We start from the raw sequence: 16,153 nt of genomic DNA, 5'->3' as shown, positions 1-16,153 counted from the left end.
GCTCTGTGTGCATGCGCGCTCCCGCGGCCAGGGGATACAGATCCTGGCGGGGATAAGTACATTGGCACGACACCGGAACGCACAATCACCAAACGAGCCATAGACATTTGAACTGGCTAAGGTTAGCGTTACGTGGCATTGACCGCTTCGGTCCGTGGCTGCTTGACGCCGCCATAACGGATGGACACAGACAGGGAGACGGACAGACAGACAGACACACACACATAGACGGAGACAGACAGACAAGCAGGCACACATACGCGGAGACAGACAGACAAGCAGGCACACACGGAGAGACACACACACACGGAGACACACACACACACACACGGAGAGACACACACACACACACAAACACACACACGGAGAGACACACACACACAAACACACACACACACCTGTCTACATGCCAGTTTAGCCCGGTCAACCATAGCAGCGACGAAGAGCAACAAATGAGTTAACCAAAGCAGTCAATGTTGCCCCTAACACTATATGTCAATAAACGGTAGCTAAAAGTCTAAAATTAGTCCTAACTAGACACCGACTCCCTTCAACTTTGAAGAGTGAAATTCGGCTCGCTTATCTGTTCACACATTTCAGTCACTATTTTGGAATTAACGTTATTTGACAGTTAAATACTTTGTAATCTACAACAGAAAACGAACACTTACCAAGTTTTGGATTTCCCCCTTTTATTTTGAAGCATCCTCCAAACGTTACCTTCGCGTTGCACCCGGAGGATGAAGCGATGGAAAGTGCTCGCTGTCTCGCAAATGCGCAAATGGGCGTATTAAACTTTATTTTTTTGGCTATCCAACGTAAATCAATCTCTTAGGTGGAGCTATTAATACATTTTTAGTTAAACCACTTGAATATATATATATATATATATATATATATATATATATATATATATATATATATATATATATATATATATATATATATATATATATATATATATATATATATATATATATATATATATATGATCTTAAATAGATATATTTAAATAAAGCAAATTATATTTAAATGTGTCACCTCTAAGAAGGGCTTGAATCATTTTTTTGAGTGTAACTTCTGGATTTCCCCAGGTCTATTCCTGATTGTCTTTCTTTATAATCTCCATATACACCAGGAAGTAAGCCATGTAAAAATGCAAAAATGAAACTAAGTCGTTGTAATAAAACGGCTAAAAAGTGTGGCAGACAATAGCTGATGGACTACATGATACCCTAAAAATACACATTTACCAATCTTTAAATCTTGCTCTTTACCATCATTTGTACAAATTAACATCGGTCTACTTCAATCCACAGTGCAGATTTGAGAAGTATGCCTACATTAGAGTTGCTTCCAACGTGTGCGTGAGGAGAATTAGTCTGTCTACAAAGGTGTAAAGAACAACTTTATTGTGAGACATTACAATCAAGTTGTTCTTTACAATACAAGTATGAGTTTTGTATTAGGATCAGATCATAAAGCCTAATGCAGTGTCTGGGAAGGACAGAAACAATGCCCTACTTTAGGCAGATGATTTGAGTAGAGGGAAGCTGAAATTTGATATAGTCCTTTGGGGACATATAACGATCATAAGACATACCTATATGATGCGGGTGCTTCAGGTTAAAAAGAGCAGACCTCTCCTTCTTCCATATTGTCTTCTCTTCCTCAAGCTGCTGGTCGTCATGGACTTTATCAAAACTGCTGGCCTTCTGTGTTGACACTGTCCTCTCAAACGAAACTTGCCGAAAAAACACGTACAGTGTGAAGGTTCCCACCGCGAAACCTGCACAGAAGGACAATTTGGATCCGAGGGCCTTCATGCTGGACCAGGTGCCTCACTGTGTCCTATGTCGTTCAACTTGGCAGGTGCTGCAGGTATAGTGAGAAAGACAGCATGCACAAAAGTTTCACTACAAAGGCCCCCTACTTGAGCTGTTAAGTCCCTATCGACTTGTTAGCAAGTGGGGCAATTACAATAAAGTGACAACTGATGAGTATCACTCCCTGTTAAAGAAGGTGGGGTTTACTCACCAGCGGTATCGCAGACATCATAGCAGCTGGGTTATCCCACAGCTGATTCAATATAACAGGTAACATGAACTTTGAAATGCGTAAACCAGTTTTCACCACGACGTAGGTTAACGTTTCCCCACCATATCTGAACGATAACTTGAAGCTAGCTCAGCCAGCCACAGAAAATGTCGCTAACAGTTGTCGTGACAAAACTGAAAACGAGCTAACTAATCTCAGGATTGGGGAAAACGAATTATAATAGCAGCAATTTACAGCTGGCATTGACTCCTGGCCTTGGTGGTGGGACAGCAGGCGTTAGCAAACTAACCGTTAACGTTAGCTAACAATAGTCCGTTAGTTTCACCGACACTACAAACGGCTATCCTTCCTGTTGTGTCAACACAACTAACGGAAACGTTACTGTTACCTACTGAGCAAACTAAAATGTAATAATTGTTGAAGGAATACGCCCAGTAGCCTAGTTAAAAGAAAATAACCTAAATACTAACACACCAATCTAAAGTTGTTGCAAAACGCTGCATAAACTACATTGTAACTTATGTCTGCTGTCTTCCGTCCTGTCTTTCCGGTCAAGTTGCATTATTTTCAAAAGAAAGCGCACATGTTTTCTCCTGCTAAGGCAGTGGTGCATTAGCAAACGTTTTTTATAATACATTTTCCACTTACTGTATTTCAATTATTTATTATTAATTAACTACTAATAGCACAAATCTGACAAATAAGTTGTATACATCAGTCCAAAATTTGTCCAAATAATGCAACAGTAGGTGTAGTGGCCGTCAGTTCGTTAATCTTGCCCAGAATTACGGCGATTCCTCCACTAGGCTTGTATGCTATTATGTCATGCTGCCCCCATAGACTTTACTTTTACTATTATGTTTTAAAGTCTTGTAATATCAGCAATAATACTATTTATTATTTAACATTGTGGATTTACTGATTTTACAGTCTTTGGCTCCCACAAGGATATTTATCTGTGCTTTGTTTTGAAAACCAAGTCTTGGCTGCTTGCCTGGTGTCGGCAACATGCTCGTTTCCATAAGGGTCCGGGCAAAGAAATATGAGTCCGAGCTAAAGCTCGTGGCGGTGGAGAGGTTTTTGTGACCTGGCAACATTTACAGTTTACAATTTTTTGTTGTTCTTTTGCGCAAATAATTTGAAGTAGGCTAATGTGCATCGTGGATACCCCCGGCTCCACCCCTAAAAAAGCATATTGGTGGGTCTGCCATTTTTGTTACGTCTCCTCAACGCGAAAGGGGACGTTTGGTTTGTTTTTCTCTGCAGATAGCCTAGTTGAATAACCAGTTACGCGTTTATTTTTTTGACTGTAATCTGATTTTTGAAATTATAAACAGTAGGCCTATGCGTCCTATTACTTCGTTACAGATGAGTAACGTTCCAATTGCATTTGTTTATCTAAAACTTGCAGAAGCGTGACAGACACGATTGTATCACTTAAATTAACAAAAGGCTATACATTGTCCTACTGCCTGTGAACCAGCAGCTGAGAAAATAAGTATTAAGTTACACCTAGTTGTTCAAATTAATTCGGGAAAAATTAAAATAAGGACCTGATGCAGAAGGGCATTCAGTTTGTTCATCTAATCCACTACAAACAAATGTTTATCACTAGTACATACAAAAAACACGTGGATTGATATTATGCAGAGGACTTGTATGGTATATCTTTTTTTTATTGCAAAACAACTTATATTTAAGGCAGCACAGATGGAATTTTGTCAGACTATGAAACCAATATGGTGTTCCTAATACAGTTAATATAGCCCCATTCAAGAATATAGTAATAAACATATGTTGTCCTATCTGCCTCTACTGTGAATTGTCATGATTCACAAATAATTTGTGCAGCTAAAGTGTAACGGCACACCCATTTCTTAAGAACAGGGTGACACAAAAAACAACAAAAAATGTGTTTGTTTCCCGTCAAGCCACACAAAGGAGCTGGGGCCTTAATCGCAAACTTGAACATAGTTTAGCTCTCTTTGGATTAGTTGGGTTTACTGGGCCTAGAATTGTTGATTCTATAGTATTGTTTTCCTATTTATATAGCTAGCTCAACCCTGTCACTTTGTATTGCATGCCAAGAGCAAATAAAACCATTAAGGCTGCATAACAAAAAAGATCTATCTAAATCATTTAGAAAACAGATCCAGCTAAGTCAATAAACCACATCAAAACACACATCCCGATGCTTTTGTCTGGTTACTCTTATTCTTAAGCCTCTAGAAGAAATGCCTCAATTGTGTGTCTGAAAAAGTTTGTATACAACTTATTTCCACAGTTAAGTTTCATATGCAAGATTGCACAGTCACAAATCTGAACACATTCACTCAGGTAACTGAAGTCCCACTTAATTTGTGCCAATTTACAACAAATCAAAATTATACTCACACGCAATAATCGTGTTCATGTGTTCCAAGTAGTCACAATTCCTCATAAATTATACAAACCACCTCTGTAGGATCCTTAGAAAAGTTTTGTGTGGATCCATTATTTCGGTCCAGTGAATATTGTGTTCTTCGTTTTCCTTTGCTCAATAAAAGGTAAATTAAATTCTTGTCAGAAATGAAAGTACACACTTAAAAGATGTATCTTCCTACATTCCTTTTAGTAGTCTTTTAAATCCCTTTACCAACACAGAACCAAAAAGAAACAAATTTTTGTGAAACAATGTTAAAATTCTGAGTTTTCAAAACCTTGTACTAAAGATATAAAGTGTCACAGCATGTGAGGAAACACTTCTGCAATCTACAGTTGTGATCCAATCACAAAATGCAGCAACAAAGTGTCAAAGTGAGAACTGAAATTTGAACCTGTGGGTTTTTTGTTTGTTTTTTTCAAATCCAGACACAATCCTACTTTTTAGTAAACATTCAATTGAGCATGTGCAAACACTCCTCCAGTTTGTTGAAGCATGCACAGTTAACTTAAAAAGGTATTTTAACGTTAACGTTTTTGAGACAAATGTAATAATTCAACTGTGGACACTGTGCAGCTGACAACTTCAAAACTAGATGCAAACATTCAGTACAATTCACTGACATTAAAAAAAAGGGTACATCACAATCTATCAAAACTGGATCCCATCAAAAGGGACAATGCATAACTTCCTTCAACTGCACGAGTACAGTTGAAACATTGCGGTTTCATTGTGCAATATAAACCTGGTGCCTACTGCAAACACATAGACACACAGACACATATCTGCATGTGCAAACAGATGAGTTGATATTATCTGCCAGGTTTAATAGCAGTAATTGAATCATTGGGGCTCTATTTGAAATTTGCAGCTGCACTTCAGAGTCCCCCTCCCTGCTGGTTTTCACAGGAGTTCACCATTACATAAGTTGCACTGAATGAGCTCATATGTCCACATCGTCTGAGTCAGAGGCGCTGGATGACTGCGACTCCTCCTGGGACTCTCCCCACACAAACCTATAGTTGTTCTCCAAGTCCTGCTGCCTCTTTTGCTCTTTGTAAACCTCTTCTGTGCCTCCAGTCTATAAAATAGAGGGAACAGAATGTGTTTCAAAGCAACCACAACTTTTCTGATCAAATGTTTACTTAACTTGCGGTTCATTATATAAAAACAAAAGTCACAGTCCTCAAGCTGAAATGCTGAATGGCAATGACACAAAACACACACAGGTCATAATCTAGTTAATGTTTTCTAGACAGTGTGGCAAAGGTCGACAAGAAAGTGTACTTGAGGGTGGTAAGTTGTTTTAAGTGAGGCGGGACTGTCACCCAGATCCAATACATGACACCTGAAACAATAATCACACTAATTGAAAAGGCTTCATGTGCTGAATAAAAATAGCACCTCTGCTCCCTTGTCTTGCAGGGTCATGTTTTATCTCCTAAAACGTGTATTCATTTTTTTATGTTAGAGTGGTGTGGCCTTGACCAACTGGCACTTTGCTTGTTTGAAAGCCATGATGTCTCTCTCTCGTGGGTGGGCTAAATTCTCTGAGCAGGCGAAGCATAGAAAGGGGAGGTAACCTTGTCCTTTAGGTCGGCCCATCTGAGCTTCCATTTTCTTAAGGACAGAGCAGGATACTCAGGGCTTGGTTTACACCTATTGCCATTTGTAGCCACAGGGGGACAATAGTTATGCTGGGGGAACGCATATAAATGTTAACAATATAAAGTGAAATTTTCATGCCATGTGACCTTCAAGTAAATAATAAGTTAACAAAATGTTGTGTCTGAATGAGTGTTAAGTGATAAAACGACTCAACTGACAACTTACATCTGTCACTATACCATAGTGTTTCATGACTACAGTCTAGTGATTTGACTATCTAATCAAGCAGTAGTTTTGCTGAACAGCTGTCTCACACATCTGCTGGCAAACACGGTATTACAGTATGACTCACACCCATAGGGTATCAAATGAGACCAACAAAAAGCTACAATCACTTCTTAAATTACCAGGAGATTTATGAGGAGCTCCCTGAAGGACTTAGTATCTTCTTCAGTCAGCCATTGATCACCTGCCTCCTCTGCATTTTTTCGCGTCAAGATCTTCACCTCAATTTTACCTGCCAAAAAAAAAAAAGAAAGAGCAAAAGGCAGGCTTTGCCAATTAAACAGATATATCTAAGTCAATTCAGATATTAAAACAACAAATAATCATAATGAAGTATGGTACAAACACAATTGTGAATGAAAAACAAAAGACAGACATGGCACACCTTTGGTTTCCCTTTGCCTTTAAAATAAGCTTCAGCCTACTGCTGTCGGATATATTTTGCTACCATAATCTTTCATTTTGCAATTCTGGTTAAAAAAAATTAAACTAATTTAATTGGTGCCCAAAAGCAATTTTTTAATCTTTGGTGAAAGAATACGTGTTTAATTGCTGGCAGCATGAACAATTGGACTATTTGCATGACGATCTTTTGAACAGCTAAACCTTGGGAAAAACCTAAAATCTGACAATTTATGCTTTTTGACGAAGATGAGAGGAGAACTACTATATGCTGAAGATAACCGATGGAAGAGAGAAAAGGCCGTGAGTGTTTTGGGCACTCCCCCCTCATACCTTCTGCCTTCAGTCCTGCTTTCTCTAGCTGTTCTTTAACCACGTCCTTTATGTGCTGCCACTGGGGGTCTCCTTCGCCCATCTCCTGAACTTTGACCTCCCCATCAGGGCTGCTGCCCGTCTTATACTTAGTAATTTTGATCTTAACATGGTCGTCAGTCGCTTGGTCTGGGGTGACGAGACAAAAGAGGGACAAACAACATAGTTCACCTCAAAAACCCATCAGCAGGGCCACATGATGGAGGAGGTGTGAGCCAAGAATGCATATTTCAAAGTCTTTTAAGCAATACATTTCTGCGTTGTCATAGATTTATGAAACTGTGATTAATTTCAATTGGGATTTGATTACGGAAAATCCCTGACAGATACATCAATGGCAGCAGAGGAAAGACCTCTAACCAAAATAATTGAAAATATAAATCTGACAACATAAATTCTCTTTGAATCAAACTAACTCCATGTCTATACTGGGATGAAAGAGGTCATGACAAACTATTGCACATATGAATGAATGAAATATGAGGCTGATGGAGGGAGACACAGAGTGTACAGACATGAGCAGGTTGCCTGGTTACCTGGCTGCTTGGGAGCCAGGCTGGGGCTTCCCCTGGTTGGGTCACTGGCTCTTTGAACTCCTGCTGTTTTCTGCTCTGGGTCCTGGACGTCTTTCTCCTCCAAATGATCAAGGAGCTTGTCCAGCGTTGTCTCCAGTGTCTGTGTTGCTTGAGTGCGATCAAACTCCCCTTTCAGACCTTCTGTCTCTAATTCCTGCTGGGCCTATAACACAAGAGAGAAGCCAATCACATCCAAGTATTGTTACATTGTTTCACTGTGTCAGATCTGCCACTTAACTTTATTTATATATATATATATTTAAATCAGTCTTTGTGTTGAAATGACTCTTTGTATTTATTATAAGGATCCCCATTAGCTGATGCCTAGGCAACCAGCTAGTCTTTCTGGGGTTCAAAACAAACATAACAAATTGTCTCTAGTCTGAAACCTCATTTATGATGTTGTCAAATTCCTTCTGCATTTCCTCCTTTATGTCATCAATCTTATCAGAGGGCACTGAGAGGTCGGCCATCTCATCCTCGAACTCCTGTAGCAAACGCTCATCTTCATATTCCTCGCCGAGCTTCTTGGTTACCCTGTCTGCCGGTTTCTCTCCTTGACTTTTGGCTTGGTTTTGTGCTTTCTACAAAAAAAAAAAAGAAAAAAATGCAGCATTGAATACTCATACACTTAATATTATATTATATTACACAACAATATTATAAGAAATATAATCCAACAGGTTTTCAAAAAAGTATTATAGTAATCTTGGAGAGTACTGACCTTCCGGTTACTCTCTTTGAGATGTTGGACAAATTTCATCAGGTCTGCGGGGTCAGTGATGATTTTAAAGTTGAATTTTTCAACTGAAATTCAAAAATGTGAAGAGATAAAAGAATAACGATGAACAACAACACACAAACTAAATGTTTAATATAATGTTCCATCATTCAATTTGCAAATCAGACTACACAAAATAACTGCACAGAAATGAAGTAATCGGCTGTTTTATTAATCGTGTTTGAGGCTCTCTAAAGCAGCAGGACAATAAATCAGCTGTGCTGTAAAACAGTGGCCAGAATGATCATAAATGGCACTGGTCTTCCTTCTGGACTATGGACAGTGTTGGTAAGACATGTTTGAGTTAGAGTGAGAACTTATTGCTGCTCCAAAAGGAATTTCAATCCCAAAGCTGCTTGTCACTAAGAGGTGAACCAGAAGGCCATTCTCCCTCCTGTTAAAGCCTAACTCTCGCCAAAATGCAACCTAGGGTGTTTTTGTGAATGTAGTCTATCCGAGTCAAACATTTGTTTAAAAAGCATAATTAGGACGGAAAGGCTACTTTAAAGATTTACAGTATTTTAGTTTTTCGTTCAAATGGCCTTTTGAGTGCCAGAGCTAGGGGCACTTCTATGATAGCCTGGCTCTGCCCTCCTACGTACTTCCTCTCAATTTTGATTTCACTTCAGTACTCCTGCCGGATTTTCGCGGTACAGCCTTGGGTTTTCTTGACCAAAGTTTTTGGCGGTCCAATCAACAAACAGAAGGAGTGGTTGACAATGATGACATTAAAGTTGTGCGCTAGTTTGAGTAGTATTTCCGTAACGCCAGCAGATTCGTTGTGGCAACACTGCAGAATATCCAGAAGTTAAAGCCTGAGTAATAATCTTTTTTGAGTTTTGTTGGTGGCCATGATGTTGTGGCCCTCCTCCCTACAGGGTTTGGGATAAGTTTGATTTCCCAGCTCGCTCCGTAAGTGGTGAAGGAGTTGCCTAAGGCTAAGGCTATGAGGCTAATGCTAGCAATGCTAATGCTAAATATAAGCCTTGTCGATCTCCCCTCTTGTTGCACATGTGCATGATATACAGTAAGTCATGGGCAAACGTTAGCGATTGGTTATAGCAGATCCGGAGTGTCTCTGGGCAGATCAAATAGTTTTAAACTACTAAACCATTTCTTTTATCCCACCTAGAACAGTTGCCACATCACTTGTTTTGATACCATTACTTCTTTTAGTAAACTTTCCGATTACAAAATGTATGAATGCAAATCTGCTATACTTTTCCTTTAGTACTCTGAAAGAGTAAATTCCCCAGGTCAAACACCATTTAAAATAGTTAGAGATAGCTTAATTTATCTTGATATTAGAATTACCAATAAAATTGATGATTTAGTAGAAGCAAATTATAGTCCAGTAATAGAGTCGGTTTCTGAATCTATTAATAGATGATCCACGTTATCAATTTCCATGATAGGGCGTATCAAGGTACTTAAAATTAATGTTCTTCCAAAATTTCTTTACCTCTTTCATTCCATTCCTCTTGGTCCTCCTATTCATTTTCTTTCAAAGATGAAAAGCCTGTTTTGTAATTTAATTTGGAACAACAGACGGGCTAGACTTTGGTACTATTGGGTTGCCCAACTTAGTACTGCCTCCTCTACCACTCAATTCATATTTATATTCAGCTATATTAAAACTAGAACTAAAAGCAATAACACATAATCCCTTTGTTCAAAACTCGATTATGATATGGTATGAGGTTCATAAACATGTTCGTGAGATACCTGTGGTATCTCAATTTACACTAATTTGGGATAACAGCGCTTTAAGTCCCGGCAAACAAGATTTGGGCTTCAAATCTTGGACAGAAAAAGAACTAAGTAAAATTGCAGATTTATTTAACAACAACATTCTCATGTTGTTTAAAGATTTGAGACGAAAGTATGACATCCAACCAAAACATTTTTTTAAATACCTGCAGATAAAATACTATTTATATTCAAAATACATAAATCTTTATTTCTAGCTACTCTTAGCTGTATTGAAGAAATGGCAACAAAGCATCTCCCTAAGAGGGGATTGACGTCAAGTTTTTATGTCTCCTCAGAGAGTAAAAGATTGGCATGGTGTGAAGATTTAAACTCTGCAATCTTAACTGAGGACTGGCAGAGGATTTGCTTAAAATCTCAAACACAAACAATAAATACCCATTTTAAATTACTTCAGTTTAAGTGGATAATTAGAATTTATGTAACACCAACTCAGTTAAATAAATTCAGCCCCAATAATCCCGATACATGCTACAACTGTGGTAGAAAGGGCACATTATGTCACTGCCATTGGACTGCCCACAAATCCAGGCTTTTTGGAGTGAAGTGATGGATATGATTTTACATGTCACAGGCTTAAGGCTATTATTAAACGCCAAACTGTGCATCTCTGGCATTTTTACTCGTGAATCATAATCTCAGTAAGGCAAACAAATCCATGATTACTTTCTGCATCTTACAAGCTAAATATACCACTGGAAGAACTTATTTTTACGTTGAAAGGGTAAATATCTTGTCTTTGACAATATGTGGAGATCTTTTATAGTGTTTTTAGAGGGGAGAAAAGCATTGGAGGCATGCTCTCCGTATATGTCAACATTCAACAAATGAGTATTGCTATGTATTAAGTATATGTTTGCTTGTCTTTGCTTAGTTTTATCTGAAGTGCTTAACTCTTCAGGTAAACTCTGGGATAGGTTAACTTTAGGACCACATGAGCCTTACTGTGTCACCTCTGATTTGCACCTGTATTGTTTGTTGTAATGTGATTATCTTCTCTAAAAATGAATTAACACAGTTGTTAAAAAAACTATTCTACTCTGTCCATCCTTTCAAACAGCTGTGTGTGTGTGGGGGTGTGTATACCTTCATCACCATCATCTATGGCTTCATTGTCTGTCAGTGAGTTATAGCCATCATCTCCTTCCTGTGTGTAGAAAACAAAATCAGGTTGGAATTGTGAAGTGGGGAGGGACTATATATGCCTGCACCATCTAGTGGCCAGGATCTGGAAAACAACTCTACAGTACATTTTAAAAAAACAACAGTATTAGCAGTTAACCACACAATTTGTGTATATTGTGAATAAAAAATTCATTATAAGACATATTTCTTTACCTGATTCTCCTGTTGAGAAGCAGTTGTTTTTGAACTCCTTGGCTTTGTAACTCCTTCCCAGAAGTCAGAATCTTCTGCCTCCTCTGACCCGGCACCCTCAAATACTTCAGAAGTATCTGCTTAAAATTAAAGGCACAAACAAGTTTACATCTGGCATCTGATGTGGAAATTTAAAATACTGAATATTATTATTTATGTGAATTTACAAATTACTACAATATTTTAAAGGTAATTTGCCTTTTAAGTATAAAAAAAAAAAAAAAATGCACCTTTTGTGTCAGACTGGTTTGGATCATCACTGGGTGCAGGTGATGTCTCTTCTGCTGTTACTTCCACTGCTCCATCTGCCCCTTCATTACCAGTCAACATCTCATCAAGACTCCTAAGCTCCTCTGAGATCTGCTCTACTTTACGCTTTGTATCGGCTAGGAACAAAGGAAAAGGAAGGAGGGAGGGAGGGAGGGAAAGAAAGATAATGTCACACATTTTGTTATTGTTTTGAAATTAGACAATGAAAGATTTCATGTGCCTCAAATGCCTTTTCAACAACAAATGTCAAAAAGTTGTACATTTTACTGCCTTTATCTTCCTATCAGTCACCATTACACTTTAAAATACTCCTTTCCAATATCATGTCCTGCTCCAGTTCTACTATAACAGGACATAATGTTAAAGTAACAAGCAAGACTCTCTCCACATGCTGCCTCACAGCAACCTTCTTTTTTGTCAACTCACAGACTTGAGCTTTAACGTAATCCATGTACTGTTGGGCACTTAGTGCTGGCTGGCACACAATACCCTGGGGCTTGGCAGTGGAGGGTGGCCGCAGGAATGGATGCTGGCAGGTGCGACCTGTGTGAACTGTCAGCACATAGCGGCATGACTGAGGCTCATCCACTCGGGCGATGTAGTCACCAGAGCCTTCCTCACACACAAACTGGAAAAGTAAAATTAGTTAGGTGAGTTAAGGAGGATCGCTTAGTACAACATGCACATTTTCATGTCATATTCACATTCATATCTGTTTGGAGTAGCAAAACAGAAATGAAAACATAAACAAAACAGAAAAAAAACTGACAAAACCACACGGGTAGAATGGTATAGAAATGGATTAAGGAACTGAAAGTTTTACCCGGACTTCAGTCTCTCTTGGATTTCCATTTAGGTCACACTTTGAGCCATTTACATAGGTCTGACTGTGGTAGCGCTTTAGCCTGTGCTGTTTGGAGGCCTAAGGAAATAAACGGAAACATGTTTTAAGTAAACTCATAATATACTTAATACTCAAAATGTGATGCTTCTGATGTTTATGCACTTCTAATTGATCACATATAGTCCTTACAGAAAGTTCTTCAATGTATACCCAAAATTAATAATGAATCATGGATGATTAAAAAAACTACAAGATTGAGGCAACTTTACCTTTGCTGTTTCATTGTTCCAATCAAATTCAGATTCATAATGACCTAGGAAGAGAATGTCTCCTTTGATTTCTGTGTCTGAGGGGAGAAGAACGACATGTGTCAAAGTGATTCTCATGAAAAACATAGATTAAAAGCACAGAGATAAGCTCTTACCTTCAAGGTGGTACTGTCTGATATGCTGACCGTGGCAGAACTCATATGTCCACCAGTCCTTCGTCTGCAGGAAACACAGACAGCAAACTGTTGACCATACAGCAATTGACAGACACATTTTTCTTTTCATTTAGGCTACTTGCACAATACCATCAAAATGTCATTGATCATGCTGTTAGAATTCCACACACTCAAACAACTTGTACACATGTTTTTGAAAAGGTTAGGGCCAGTAGGACACCTTACAACAAACTCTCCTACTCAATGACTATGTTTACATGTAAATAACATTCAGATTTTTGTCCTTATTCAGAAAAAAAACCTATATTCTGACTAAGCTATTTACACGCCCAATAAAAGTGAATATTCCACTAATATTCCTGTTTACATAGCCATACAAAAAACGTTTTTTCAAAGTTTAACAGCCGTGGCAGACTTGTTGAGCCATGCGAATACAGCTTCCCTCTTTCATTCCTTAAAACAGCTTCTTGAAAAGGTCGGCGTAGCAAAGCGTGCTCAAATCAAAAAATCTGTTGAAAGATAACCAGTTGAGAACTCACCTTCACTAGACACTGAGCATTGTGCATTGGACTGAGTAGGTCTGGGATGTCAGGCCCGGTGTACCCTTGTGAGTCAGGCTCAGATGCAGGATCCTGATGAAACCGGACGGCCTGGGCTGGAAGTCGACACTCATACAGCTGCTTGTACTTACTGGACACCATCATCACCTCCTCTGTCTTGGTCTAAAGGAGAAAGACTGCTGTAGCATCCTGACGTGTGACAATGCCATTTATGACTAGTACAGTACTTTAAGTCTATTGACTAGCTGGTTTTGCTACGGTCTTCTAGTGTAGTTATTTGCAATATAAAGAAGTTGCAACTAACTCAGTGGAAGTTAGGAAGCTGAGGTTGTGTTGTGACAGCTGTCAAGAATAGCTGCGTAGGTCACGTGCAAATCAAGCTTCTTTCGTGTAATTTGCAAGCCAATTGTATAGTTACATTTTTAAATTACATTTTCTAAACTAGCTAACTACAGACAGGATACTTATTACTCGCGTCAGTAACATTAAAGGAAGATAGTGCACGCTTGCTAACTGTAGCCTACTTTCTAGCTAGCAAGCTAACCGTTAGCTTTCCCGAAACACTTCGCTCACCTGCCCCAACATTACGGGATCTGGGAGAATTTGAATCCCATATTTCATCTCATTCAGCTCCTCTAAATTCAAGAAGGCTGGAATACAGAGGGGGCATATCAACAAGAAAGCGTACAATCTTTTTAGCAACCGTACCAAGGAAGCAGCCATGATTGACTACCCTTGTCTGACAGCAACAAAACACAGAAACAGAACGCCTGACCTGGTAGCAGTTGATTGGTCCATACGAGAAGAGCTGCTCTGCCATTGGCTAATCTATGTGTCTATCAATGCTTCAACATTTCTGTGTAAAGATTTATGAAAAAGATCCTTAGCCACAGAGCAAATAGGCTCACTACATTGTGACATTGTGACATTAAAGGACATTATTCACAATTACCTCACAAACTCACACACAAGAAATGCTCTTACATACTCTACTAAAATGCTTTCATGTACAGTACACTACTGAAAATTATACCTTTACTTTTTTTACTTAGAAATCAATTTACAAACATTCAGTCATCGCAGCTCTTAACATTGGATTATAAAGAAAAGTAATTACAACTTATATAATATGAGACCAAGTAAAAAAAGTGATAAGTACTATATAAACAAATCTATGAATAGAGCAAAATAAAATTTAAAAAAAAGTAAATGTGTAAATAAAAATGTGTCAGACTTACAAACGTTGTCAATGATATTGAAATCAGATGTTCTTAATTAAATGGTTTGAGAGTATATATCAGATATGGTTATAGCTTTCTTATTTGTTGCAAATTTAAGAGACTCAAAATCTATGTCAATTTCAATTTGTAATAGTTTAAAACATGGTCTTGAATTTGAAAATTTGGATTTATGAATGCCAAACTTCCCTAATAAAATTAAAAGAGTAACAATTATACATACATATTTTTACATTCAAAATATGTAACAATATGTGCCCCACATGTGATTGTATGTGTTGCTTTAGAAACCATATACATAAAATATATAATATAATATAATAATATATTTAAAATATTTCCAGAATGTAATACAAAATGAACAACCATAAAAAAGATGAGTTAACGATTCTTGCTCTGTCTTACAAAAACTACAATAATTGACAACTGTTATGAATTTTGAGATGAACAGGTTTGTAGGATAACATTACACTCTAATAAGCAAAGATCAATTCATCTGCAATTGATCGCGGGTCATTCTGAAGCGTCTGGACGTCTTATTATGATGGAAATCTATACATCGCAGCAACATATTAATTGTGTGGCTTAGATGTATTACAGTTAATGATTTTGTGCCCTGGGACGCGTTCCTATGTGCCAGTGTGTTTTTTGTAACTATTTGTGAAAGTTATGTTAGAAATTTTTCTGAATGTAAAAATCAAAATTTGAACAAAAAACATGTATTACAGATTTTATTTTGTGTAGGCTTTGCCCTCTATGAGCTGACACTTTCTTTTTTTTAAGATTATTTTTTTAGGCTTTTCCCTTTATTATAGTGACAATGGAAAGACATGAAAGGGGGGAGAGAGATGGGAGATGACACAGAGCAAAGGGCAGCAGGTCAAGTTCGAACCTGAGCCGCTGCAGGACTCAGCCAACATGGGGCAAACCCTCTTACTGGGTGAGCTAGAGGCCTCCCCGAGAGCTGACACTACTGATTTTATCCCCTCACGCATGCGCAGTCGTGAAGATTTTTTTTCCCGCCCTTGCGTCATGCAACTGTAAAGGCTCTCCTTTTGGCTTACATCAAGTAATCGGTGGCCCTAAGAGGCATAGTGATGCAGGCTCCCAGCTCCTGCTTGCAGCCTTCTGAGTGGAGATGTTTAT

At 38.3% G+C, this 16,153-nt stretch overlaps 2 protein-coding genes across 4 annotated transcripts in view; both read right to left on the bottom strand.

The window, feature by feature from the left end:
• c1galt1b (core 1 synthase, glycoprotein-N-acetylgalactosamine 3-beta-galactosyltransferase, 1b) overlaps positions 1-2,606 on the bottom strand; it is a 9,799-nt gene extending 7,193 nt beyond the window's left edge. The window contains exons 1-2 of one of the 2 annotated variants that reach the window (XM_034870355.1): positions 2,038-2,606; positions 1,604-1,875 (exon numbers count right to left, since the gene is read on the bottom strand). In XM_034870355.1, the coding sequence (XP_034726246.1) occupies positions 1,604-1,826 (223 nt within the window). In that variant the 5' untranslated portion in view covers positions 1,827-1,875; positions 2,038-2,606. Of the gene's footprint in view, positions 1-1,603; positions 1,982-2,037 lie in introns of those variants that run through there. The other variant, XM_034870356.1, reaches the window with a different exon arrangement.
• A 1,535-nt stretch (positions 2,607-4,141) lies between these two features.
• On the bottom strand, positions 4,142-14,542 carry os9 (OS9 endoplasmic reticulum lectin). Of its 2 annotated transcripts, XM_034870344.1 has the most exons (15): positions 14,343-14,542; positions 13,749-13,931; positions 13,189-13,252; positions 13,034-13,110; positions 12,744-12,842; positions 12,347-12,548; positions 11,881-12,036; positions 11,612-11,727; positions 11,360-11,420; positions 8,447-8,529; positions 8,112-8,306; positions 7,684-7,885; positions 7,109-7,276; positions 6,496-6,605; positions 4,142-5,561 (listed from the first exon to the last, which is right to left on the bottom strand). In XM_034870344.1, the coding sequence occupies exons 1-15, from the start codon at positions 14,490-14,492 to the stop codon at positions 5,424-5,426; spliced, it is 2,004 nt and encodes a 667-aa protein (XP_034726235.1). In that variant the 5' UTR covers positions 14,493-14,542; the 3' UTR covers positions 4,142-5,423. The 2 variants fall into 2 exon arrangements, with proteins under 2 accessions (XP_034726235.1, XP_034726236.1); XM_034870345.1 differs by lacking the exon at positions 7,109-7,276.
• Between the last annotated feature and the right edge of the window lie 1,611 nt (positions 14,543-16,153).

The sequence above is a fragment of the Etheostoma cragini genome, chromosome 4 (assembly GCF_013103735.1).
Source record: "Etheostoma cragini isolate CJK2018 chromosome 4, CSU_Ecrag_1.0, whole genome shotgun sequence".
Lineage (NCBI taxonomy): Eukaryota > Metazoa > Chordata > Actinopteri > Perciformes > Percidae > Etheostoma > Etheostoma cragini.
This window is presented reverse-complemented; position numbering and strand designations above follow the sequence as displayed.

Excerpts from the sequence above, each read along its gene's own strand:
- os9 (XM_034870344.1), bottom strand. The coding sequence starts at position 14,492 with ATGGCTGCTTCCTTGGTACGGTTGCTAAAAAGATTGTACGCTTTCTTG. Across the intron at positions 8,307-8,446 it reads TCAAAGAGAGTAACCGGAAG|AAAGCACAAAACCAAGCCAA; the intron begins GTCAGTACTCTC and ends TTTTTTTTGTAG. Across the intron at positions 7,277-7,683 it reads CCTGGCTCCCAAGCAGCCAG|ACCAAGCGACTGACGACCAT; the intron begins GTAACCAGGCAA and ends TCGTCACCCCAG.